The 11,725-nt window shown below is 37.9% G+C and overlaps 1 protein-coding gene across 1 annotated transcript in view; it reads right to left on the bottom strand.

Moving 5' to 3' along the window:
* Positions 1 to 445: 445 nt before the first annotated feature.
* Positions 446 to 11,725, bottom strand: part of LOC110653308 (trihelix transcription factor GT-3b) — a 31,749-nt gene continuing 20,469 nt past the window's right edge. The window contains exon 2 of the mRNA XM_021808867.2: positions 446 to 1,500. Within this exon, the coding sequence (XP_021664559.2) occupies positions 898 to 1,500 (603 nt within the window). The 3' untranslated portion in view covers positions 446 to 897. The remainder of the gene's footprint in view (positions 1,501 to 11,725) is intronic.

Raw genomic sequence — 11,725 nt, 5'->3', positions numbered from 1 at the left:
TTATATGATAAATGCTATATAACAGTATTAACAGTAGTAATTTTCTTACTTTATAATGTCACGTGACAACATTATAATTCTTGAAGTATATCTAATATTTTAATTAGTTAGCTAAAAAATTATAATAACAGTGATAATAATAAAGATATTTAGTAGTAATAATAATAATAATTATTATTTATATTAATTATTATAATTTTTAAATATAATAATTTTTATATGACAAATACTACGTCACAACATTAAAATTCATACTGCTATATGACAATAGTAAAAAAAAAAATTTTTAATTTTATAATGTCACATGACAATATTAAAATTTAAAATATAATATGGCAACATTAAAAAAAAACCTTGATATAGATGTTGTCACTATGATTAATCTGATTAGAAAAAACCCCGTAACATCTTAATTTTCCTTTGATCCAATCACTTCATAACAGTATTACATCTAACAAAACAGCTACTTGATTCAATTGAAAAAAAAAAAATGTAAACATTTAACATATAAATTTCAGTTTGATTTTCTTCCAAGAGAAAAATTATGTACAAGTCCCAAGAGCTGTAAACATAAGAACATACAGTTTCTCCAGCTTAACAGCAACACATGAATTTCTCTGAACCAGGCCTGTAGATGTCAACTTCGACCAAAGAAAAAGTTCCACCTTGTATGCAAAAACTAATAGAAATTGAACAAGTTTTTCCTGTTCATATTCTCTTTCTAGATTTTCCCCTTTTTTTTACAACAAAAATTCAAATTAAAAAGGGTTTGTCAACATTGTCATTTTCACAAGCGATAGCCATCATCAAACTCTCTATTGATTACCCAAAATAAAACAAGCAAATAACCACAAAATTGCCAAGCAATGGAGCGATCGATGAGAGAATCCCACTGACCTATATACCATCGATATCATTTTCGTGAATTAGTTTGCTCAGCAGAGTAGTCAGCAGAGCATCTCTCCTTTCAGCCCTGCTCTCTTCCCTTATCCGCCTCTGTTCTTCCCTCTCCCTCCAATTCTGCTCAATCATTAATCTTTCTCTTTCAATTTTCTCCATGGACTCTCTCCATTCCTGCTCAAACAACTGTTGCTCATGAGCACGCCTTTCCATCATCTCCCTCCACTGCATCTCCATCCGTTGTTGCTGCCGGAAGAACTCCTTGAGCATTTCCTGAATACCACCAATATCAGGATGCGAAGTGCTTGTTACTCTTGAAGGCATCTCCACTAGATATCTTTCACGCTTCCTCTTGTGGGAATTGCTTCTAGCTAGCCCCTCCTCCCAACTGCCAACTTCATCCTCATCTACATCTTCTGAGAGTTCATCAAAGGATCTTTCCACGCTCATTTTCTTTACCCGTTTCTTTGCCTGTGTAGAACCTGCCTCAGAATCAATAAGCAATCGCTGCATGTTCTTTGCTCTTTCAGTAAATATTGCATGCAGTTCCTCAAAGAATGGGCAATGCAGACCATTCTCGGGATCAGATGTCTCCTTGCCCTGCTTCATCAAGAAAGAACAAATGATGTATGCAATAATGGAACTGCATAGAAATTTCAATACATATATTATAAAGAGAAAACAAATTACACCAAATAAGAAAATAAACAATATATAAAACCCCTTTTTTTTTAAGAATTTAAGGTTAGAAATTTAGCAGGTAGCCAGTACAACTGATGTAGCAACCATAGCATGGCTGGAAAAGTTATTTCTCCTCTGGAAACTGAAGTTGCACGTGTCATATCATATCAAATGTTTCATAAATTATAGTGAAAACGATCAACATAAGGAAATAAAAGACTGAAGCAGCTAATTGTACACAGCACATTTCTAAGTATTTTCAGCAGCATATCATCAAAGATTGTTACAGGAAAATCAAATAGTAGTAAGATATTTAAGGATTTGGGCTCTTAAATTAGTTACAAATTTAATGATGAGCTGTGGTTGTCAAAAGAAAAGTGCTGCGGTTGTTACATGGGCTACTAACTAAGGTAGCTGCATCTTTGCCGGCAGCTCCAACTCCAACCTCCAAGTATGCCATTAATAGCTGTTGAGAATTGTCCAATGAATTCCTTGATGCTATATTTTTTTGGAAGAAAAAAAATGAAGTTAGCTTATCAAATTATAGTAGTGCCTCCCCTTCCCTAATCCATCCCCAATCAAGTGATAATCCAACTTCTAGAATGAGATCATGAATGGAATTTCTGACAAAATATAAAAGATGCTAAGAGGTTGAGGGCAAGGTTAACAACTCCACCAACGAACTAAACATTATAGAAACATAACAACCTATAGAATAGATACATGCTACAACCCTTTCACAGAAGATTGCTTCAAATTGCAAGATGCAACCAAGATTGGCAACTCTGTACTTTAATAAGCAACCAAGATTAATAAATTAAAAAATCTTGCTATTTAAATGATTAAGCAAGCATATTAATAAACAACTGCAAATATATAATATTTGGGTAATCATTCAAATAGCATGATTATCTCCCATCAGGTGGCTGTTACATATTGTAGGAGAAAGAAGAAAAACAATGATAAACGAGTAGGGGACTCGGGTAGTTAGTAATTGGGGGGAAATGTTGTTAGCTTGGAGGGGAAGATTAGTTTTGGATAACTGAATTAGTAATTGGAGGGAAAATGTTGTTAGCTTGGAGGGGAAGATTAGTTTTGAATAACTGAATGGGTTAGCTGGCTCGAGGCAGTTATGCCAGCACTGTATAAAAGGGAGAATCCCTTCTGTATTCTGATATCCAGTAGTTGAATCAAATAACAGAATACTTCTCATCTTCAATCTCTACTCTCTTCTCATCTTTAATCTCTATTTTCTTTTCTCATCTAGACTAATTATTCTATTACTCATCTCATTTCTAAGTTTCCAGGAATAATCTCTCTAGGCTGTTACCTAACAATTTGGTATCAGAGCCTTGTTTCGAAGGGGATTAGCTCAAATCTGTGGGTATTGAGGTTGCAACAATGACCAGATCTGGAGCAGTTATTCAAGATGCAGCTAGGATAGCTGAGATGGAAGAGCAAATTAGGGTTTTGCAAGCAACTGCGAAGAAAGATAAGGAGGAATTAAGAGAGGAGATTAAGCAATCTGCAATTGAGAACAGAAACATTATTTTCGAAGAATTCCGATCCCTATTTGGTGCTGTTATGGTGGATAAGGGCAAAGGCCCTAGCTCAGGAGATAATGATGAGGCTGGAAACTCAGTTGCCTCTCTCGGAAGAAAGGGGATTCTGCCCAAACCTAAAGAGAATGGGAATCAGCCAAACAGAGATCTTAATGGCACCGGATCTACAGCTGAAACTGAATGTATGTCCAAGATTTTACCTAAAGTTAAGCTAGTCACTTGTGATGGTAAAGAACCTAGGGCTTGGCTTAGGAAGTGTATTAAGTATTTTGAGGTGTATGGGGTTCCAAAAGATCAGATGGTGGGAATAGCCAGCTTGTTTTTAGTTGACAGGGCAGATGCTTGGTATCATAATTGGGTGAAAGGGGAAGGATCTCATTCTTGGACTGATTTTGAGAGGGATCTTTGTGTAAGATTTGGGGAGGAAGGTTTAGGAGATATAATTGAGGAGTTTATGAAAATGAGGCAAGAAGGGTCACTTGAGGAGTATCAAGATAAGTTTGAAGACATAAGAGTTAGATTGGAGAGGGTTATGCCAAATTTAGGAAAAGCCTATTTTTTGTCTGGTTTAATGGGAGGGTTGAGAGATGATATTAGGCCTATGGTAAGGATGATGAGACCCACTACCCTATCCCATGCCATTGAGACTACCAAATTTCAAGAACAACTCTTGAATTGCAATAAAAAACCTAATTCCTACTATAGACCAATTCTTTCACCAGCATCTCTTTCTTCTGAACCTAACCCAAGCAACCAAAATTTTTCATATATACCCAGACCACCTAATTCAGAGAACATTAATAGCCTAAAACAGCCTTTCATTACTCAGAAAAACCTTCCCACTGCTAGCCAATCTTCTGTTAACCAACCTGCAGTTAAAACCAATACTAATATCACTACAAATTCCAATACTATCAGGCAGCCAAGGCCTTGTTTTAAGTGTGGAGACAAATACTTCCCTGGGCATCAATGCAAGCAATAGAAATCGGTAATGGCAATACAAGGTTGTGAGAGTGATGGAATAGTTTTTCAAGTGCAAGGACAGGACATGGAAGATGGTGATGAAGTATGGCATGATGTTGGAGAAGGAGAGGGAATAGGTTCTGCAGAGGAAATGACATTATCTGTGCATGCAATTGAGGGCAGACAGGGGATTGAAACAATAAGAGTTCTGGGCAAGCATAAAAGCAGAGAATTATTGATTTTAATTGACAGTGGTAGCACCAACAGTTTTCTAGATGCTAAGGTAGCAAGAGAATTGAAGGTGCCTTTGGTGGCTTTCGATGTTTTTGCTCTAGCAGTGGCTGATGGAAGGAAAATTTTAAGTACCACCATGTGCCCTGCTTTTAACTGGAAAATTCATAAACATTCTTTCAGTTTTGATTTTAGGCTGTTGGAAATGGGGAGTTTTGATATGATATTGGGTGTGGATTGCATGAAGACTTTTAATCCCATATTATTTGATTTTCAAAATTCTTCAGTTAGTTTTCACAAGGCAGGAGTGAGGATAGTGTTGCAAGGTATTACTGATTCAATTTCCCAGTGTCAGCAGTTGAATTGTGTGAATGGTGATCAATTGGGACATAAATATGGAGGGGATTTCCAAACTCCATTATTTTCTATTCAATTTTCTCAGCTGCCATCTTCTGTTACTCAGTGTGCTGCTATGGCAGGGTCTCCTACAGTTGTCAATTATCCACCTGAATTGCAGCTGTTACTGGATAGATATCATGGTATTTTTCAGGACTCTAAGGTCTTGCCACCATTCAGAAGTCATAATCACTGTATTCCCCTGGTACCTTCTGCCCAACCTGTTAATATCAGGCCATATAGGTATCCTCATTTCCAAAAAGATGAAATTGAAAAGTTGGTGAAAGAGATGTTGGATAATGGGGTTATACAGCCTAGTACTAGTCCTTATGCATCTCCAGTCCTTCTTGTTAAAAAAAAGGATGGTACTTGGAGATTTTGCATTGATTATAGAAGGCTTAATGACCTTACTATTAAGGACAAATTCCCAATTCCCATAATAGATGATCTTTTGGATAAACTTCATGGTGCTACAATCTTTTCTAAGATTGATTTAAAAGTTGGGTACCATCAGATAAGGATGAATCCTCCAGATGTTCACAAAACAGTTTTTAGAACACATCATGGGCATTATGAATTTACTGTCATGCCTTTTGGCTTGACCAATGCCCCTGCCACATTCCAAGCACTTATGAATCATATATTTCAGCCCTTCCTCAGAAAGTTTGTTTTAGTTTTCTTTGTTGACATTCTGACTTACAGTTCTTGTTGGTAAGATCACTTGAAACATTTGAAGCAATTTTTAAAGTGTTGCAGCAGAAAAAGTTATATGCTAAGCTTAGTAAGTGTTCTTTTCGGAAGATGGAAATTGATCATTTGGGGCATATTATTTCTGGAAAAGAAGTGTCCACAGATCCAGCAAAGATACAAGCTATGGCATCTTGGCCAGTTCCAAAATCTGAGAAGGAATTGAGGAGTTTTTTGGGATTGACTGGATAATATAGAAAATTTGTGCATCATTATGGATTAATTAGCAAATCACTTACTGACATGCTCAAGAAGGATGCTTTTCTTTGGGATGATAAGGCACAACAGGCCTTTGAGCACCTTAGAGCTGCTATGTAACAAGCTCCAGTATTGGCTTTGCCTAATTTCTCTAAACCATTCATAATAGAAACTGATGCAAGTGGGACTGGTATGGGACTGGTATGGGGGCTGTCCTACAACAGGAGGGGCATCCCATTGCTTTTATTTCTAAGGCATTTAGTCCAAAAACAAGGTCATTGTCAGTATATGAAAGGGAGCTACTGGCCATCACTTTTGCTGTTACAAAGTGGAGGCATTATTTGGAGCAGGGTCTTTTTTTCATTAAAACTGACCACGAAAGTATTAAACACTTACTTGAGCAGAGGTTACATACAAATTTACAACTTAGAGGGATCTCTAAATTGCTGGGGTTGCAATACAAAATTTTATATAGAAGAGGAGCTGAAAATAAAGCAGCTGATGCCTTATCTAGCAGCCCTGCAGATCTGGACAGCACTCTATTGGCCATTCATCACTCCTCTCTACAGCCCACTTGGATGTCACAGCTGCTGTATAGTTATACTGATGATACTACAGCTACTGAATTGATTTCCCATCTTTCCATTGATGACAAAGCCCATCCTGGTTATTCATTCAAAAATGGGTTGCTATTCTATAAAAATAGGCTGTATGTAGGTGGTAAAGGCCATTTAGAGGAGCATCTGTTAGCTCTTTATCACAATTCCCACTTGGGAGGCCACTCTGGTATTAATGCCACTATGTCAGGCTTAGTAGACATTTTTTCTGGCCTGCTATGTTAAAATCAGTGTTAGAATGGGTGAGAAGCTGTGACACTTGTGCAAGATGTAAGGCTGAAACCTGTGCTACACCCGGATTATTACAGCCTTTGGATGTCCCAACTCAAGCTTGGCAGCATGTCACTATGGACTTTGTGGAGCAGTTGCCAAAGTCCAAGGGCAAAGACACCATCCTAGTAGTAATTTGCAAGTTCACTAAGTATGCTCACTTCTTAGCACTCCAGCATCCTTTTTCAGCTTCAGATGTTGCTAAATTGTTTCTGGAATCAGTCTTCAAATTGCATGGTTGTCCTGTGACCATCATTTCTGACAGAGATAAGATCTTCACTAGCCTTTTTTGGAAAGAACTTTTTAAGATGTTGGGAATTAAGCTAGCCTATAGCACAGCATACCATCCCCAGACAGATGGGCAATCTGCGAGGTTGAATCAGAGCTTGGAAGGATATTTGAGGTGTCTTTGTTATCAACAAACCCAATCTTGGTTCAAATGGTTATCCTTAGCTGAATGGTGGTACAATACAAGCCATCATTCTGCTTTGAAAATGTAGAAAGAGATAATTCTCCTCAATTTCAATTAATCTGTATATGGGTATATATATATATATATATACAATTGATTCCTATAATTATGTTCTACTAATTAGGAAGAAATCCTAAATAAGAAATCCTAAATAGGAATGCAAAATACAGAATATATAAACAAAATAATATAGTGATTGACTTTCTATAACACTTTCCCTCAAGTTGGAGCATAGATGTTAATCATGCCCAACTTGTTACAAATGTAGTCAATCCTAGCTTCATTCAAAGCTTTTTGTGAAAATATCTCCTAACTGCTCTCCAGTTTTGATGTGTCCTGTTGAGATGATCTGTTATTGAATCTTTTCACGAACAAAGTGACAATCAATCTCAATATGTTTGGTCCGCTCATGAAACACCGGATTAGAAGCAATATGGAAAGCAGCTTGATTATCACATCACAATTTCGCACGCAGGGAGGTCTTAAAACCTATCTCATCTAGTAATTGAAGTATCCACATTACCTCACATACTGATTGTGCCATGGCTCTGTATTCCGATTCAGCACTAGATCGAAAAACTACACTCCGCTTCTTGCTTCTCCAAGACACCAACTTTCCCTCAACAAAAACACAATATCCAGTAGTTGACCTCCTGTCAACCTTAGATCCAGCCCAGTCGGCATCTGAAAAACATTCAACATTCAAATGCCCATGATTACCATATAACAAACCTCTTCCTGGAGCGCCCTTCAGATAACACAAAATTTGTCCAAAGGCTTCCCAATGAGCAACAGTTGGGGAAGGCATAAACTAACTTACCACACTAATGGCATAAGCAATGTCAGGATGAGTGACTGTAAGGTAGTTCAATTTTCCTACCAATCTCCTGTATTTCTCTGGATCTTCAAACAACTCACTATCCCCTACTAACAGTTGTAAATTTGGAGTCATTGGTGCACTGCAAGGCTTAGCACCTAATTTTCCTATCTCTGTCAATAAATCGAGGACATATTTTCTTTGAGACAAGAAAATATCCTTATTACTTCTCATAACTTCAATACCCAAGAAATACTTTAACAATCCCAAGTCTTTCCCAAGTCTTTGGTCTGAAACTGGGTTTGGAGCAAGGTTTTAAGAGATGAAATACCTGCAGAGTCACTCCCAGTGATGACAATGTCATCCACATAGACTACCAGGAGAATTAGACCAGCCTCAAATTGCCTATAAAATACTGAGTGATCACACTCTTTTGCACACCAAATTCTTGTATTGTTTCACTGAATCTCCCAAACCAGACCCTAGGACTTTGTTTCAAGCCATAAATAGACTTCCGAAGCCTACAAACTTTACCCAACTCCCCCTGAGCAACAAACCCAGGTGGTTGCTCCATATACACCTCCTCCTAAAGATCACCATAAAAGAAAGCATACTTGATATCCAATTGGTGCAGCAACCAATCATATGTAGCTGCTAAAGAGATAAACAAGCGAACAGAAGTACGTTTAGCTACAGGAGAAAAAGTGTCAGAGTAATCAACCCCATATATCAAAGCATATCCTTTTGCCTCAAGGCGTGTTTTTAACCTAGCCACAGAACCATCAGGATTTACCGTTACCGTAAATACCCATTTGCAACCAATAGCTTTCTTACCAGTAGGCAAAGGCAACAGTTCTCGTGTATCATTAGCATCTAAAGCCTTCATTTCCTCTTTCATAGCAGCACACCAATTAGGATGAGACAGTACTTCACCAACAGTATTAGGGATAGGAACAGAGTCTAAAGAAGTAACAAAAGACGATTGATTATAAGAAATAAAAGAAGAGATAGAGTAAGTGCATAAGCGCTTACATTTACGAAGAGAAATGGGTAAGTCTAGGTCAGAATCCTGATCAGTATGAGGTACAAGATCTCTCAATGAAATAGCTGGTGGAGGATCTGAGTCAAGAATCTTCAATCTCCTGGAATAAACATGAACAACGGGAGGTCGAGTAGGTCTAGAGATAAAAGGAACAGGCTATGGGAGAGGACTAGACATTGATTGGACAGTATATATTAAGAGATCATCCTCCTCCTCCTGACTCTCATACACAGATGATTGAGGAAAGAATGGAATGGACTCAAAATATGTGACATCTGCAGAAACAAGATAACGATTAAGAGTAGGAGAGAAACAATGGTACCCTTTTTGAAGCTCGAAGTACCCAAGGAAGACACATTTGAGAGACTTCGAATCCAATTTAGTAAACTGTGGACGAACATCACGCACAAAATAGGTACAACAAGAAATACGGGATTCAATAGAGAACAAAGATTTTGTAGAAAACAAAGCAGTATAAGGAATATCCCCATTAAGGACAGAAGACGACATACGATTGATAAAAAAATATGCCGTAAAAACTGCATCCGCCCAAAGTGTTTAGGAACTTTCATATGAAATAGAAGAGCACAAGTTACCTCAAGAAGATACCGATTTTTTCTTTCGGCCACGCCATTTTGGGATGGGGTATCAACACAAGAAGACTGATGAAGAATGTCATTTTATGTCATATAAGACTGAAATTGTGCTGAAAAATATTCTTTGGCATTGTCACTTCTTAATATGCGCACAGAAATATTAAATTGAGTTTTGATTTCATTACAAAAGGCACAAAAGATAGAAAACAACTCAGAATGATTCTTAATTAAATATAACCAGGTAACACGAGAGTAATCATCAATAAAAGCAACAAAATAACGAAATCCAGTTTTAGAAGTAACAGAACAAGGACCCCAAACATCAGAATGAACTAACTCAAAAGGGGATGAAGCCCGTTTATTGACTCTAGACATAGAAGACAAACAATAATGTTTTGCAAACTGACACGACTCATATTCTAGTACTGATAAAGACTGAAACTGAGGACACAGCTTCTTCATGGTAGACAAAGAAGGATGGATTGCTACAATGAGCTTCAAGAGGTGTTAAGGTACTAGAGCAAACAAGCGATCGCGGTACATGATTTTCAGAATGTAGAGACCACCTGACTCACGTCCTCTACCAATAATCCGCTTCGTCATAAGATCCTGAAACAAACACTAGTCAAGAAAAAATGAAATAGAACAATTTAAGGTACGAGCAAGTTTACTAACAAAAAGTAGATTAAAAGAGAATTTTGATAAACACAAAACAGATGACAAAGAAATTGATGAAGTCGGATTCGCAGTTCCAGAACCCATGACACAAGAAGTAGAACCATCAGCTAAAGTAACGGTAAAGGAAGTGAGATTAGACTGAAAAGCATATAGAAGACTAGAATTACCTGTCATGTGATCTGTCGCACCAGAATCAATAACCCATTTGGATGAGGAAGACACACGGCATGTAGTGGACTTACCTGACTCAGCGATCGCAATACCAGGGGAACTGGTAGACTTTAGAGATGCCTGATACTGGGAAAACTGTGCAAAATCCTCTGAAAATATCAAAACAGTTTTCTCAGAGGAAGATACTATAGAATCCTCAGCTGTCATATTTGCCATCTGTGATCGCTGATTTTTCCTCTGAAGTTGCAGACAATTATATTTTGTATGGCCAGGCTTATGGCAATAATAACAAATGACTCCTCTTGAGTCCTTATTAGAATTAGCCTCCCCATTACGCTGATTACTTCTATTGCCTGTAATTCCTCTTCTACTTCCTCTTCTATTACCCGGTTGTCCATTTGGATTACGGCTAATAAGAACACTACTGGCAGGCTGTGAAGATTGAATACTCTCTGTACGAAGGACCGGTGTGAACGTTTCATGCAAAGAGGAAATCTTATAACTGGAGAGAATATGAGATTTAGCAGTCTCATGCTCTGAAGGAAGGCCTGTAAGAAAACTCATAACAGCCAGTTGCTCACGTTGGGCCTGCTGAACTTTCACATCAGAACTAAAAGGCAACAATACATTAAGTTCCTCATATACCCGTTTAAAATCCATAAAATAAGCCGTGAGAGACTTATCCTCTTTCTCAGCACGGTAAAATGCCTTACAAACATCATAAATACGGGAGATATTTCCTTTACCAAAATACAAAAAATCTAAGTAATCCATCAATTCTTTAACAAATTCACAGTGATTAATTAAACTAATTACCTCACAGTGAATTGAGTTCCGAAGCTGCAAAAACAATCGAACATCCTCCCTTAGCCAAGTTTGCCGTGTATCATCAGTAAGTGGGTCTTTAGTAAGGTAATCATCCTTATCAATGCTACGCAAATAGACCCTAACAAGTCTTACTCCACTCCAGGTAATTCGAACCATTAAATTTGTGTTCCGTGATCTTAGTCATTACTGGAATCAAATCAGAAATAACATTCTTATTGTCTGCCATTTGTTGAGACACATAAAACTAACCGAAACGCTAATCCAAAGTGCTTACAGCCGCAAAATAACCCAAAATCACAAATCAATCAAATACCGAAATAGGATCTGAGAGCCAAACCTCAGAAGTCCTTTAATGGTGTACTGGATCAGGCAACAGCAAGGGGGTTGAGGCGATGCTGATCGAAATCGAAACAACCGACAGACGCTCCTCCACGAGCCAGCGAGTGAAGAAACGGCGAGAACCTGAGTTGGGCGCGTGAGCCTCACGCGCTTGGATTCCGACGACCGGATTAGAGGGGACGGCCGATCGGCCGCCAAGGTCTCTCCTGAGCTGGGT

This window comes from Hevea brasiliensis, chromosome 15 (assembly GCF_030052815.1).
Source record: "Hevea brasiliensis isolate MT/VB/25A 57/8 chromosome 15, ASM3005281v1, whole genome shotgun sequence".
Taxonomy (NCBI): Eukaryota; Viridiplantae; Streptophyta; class Magnoliopsida; order Malpighiales; family Euphorbiaceae; genus Hevea; species Hevea brasiliensis.
This window is presented reverse-complemented; position numbering and strand designations above follow the sequence as displayed.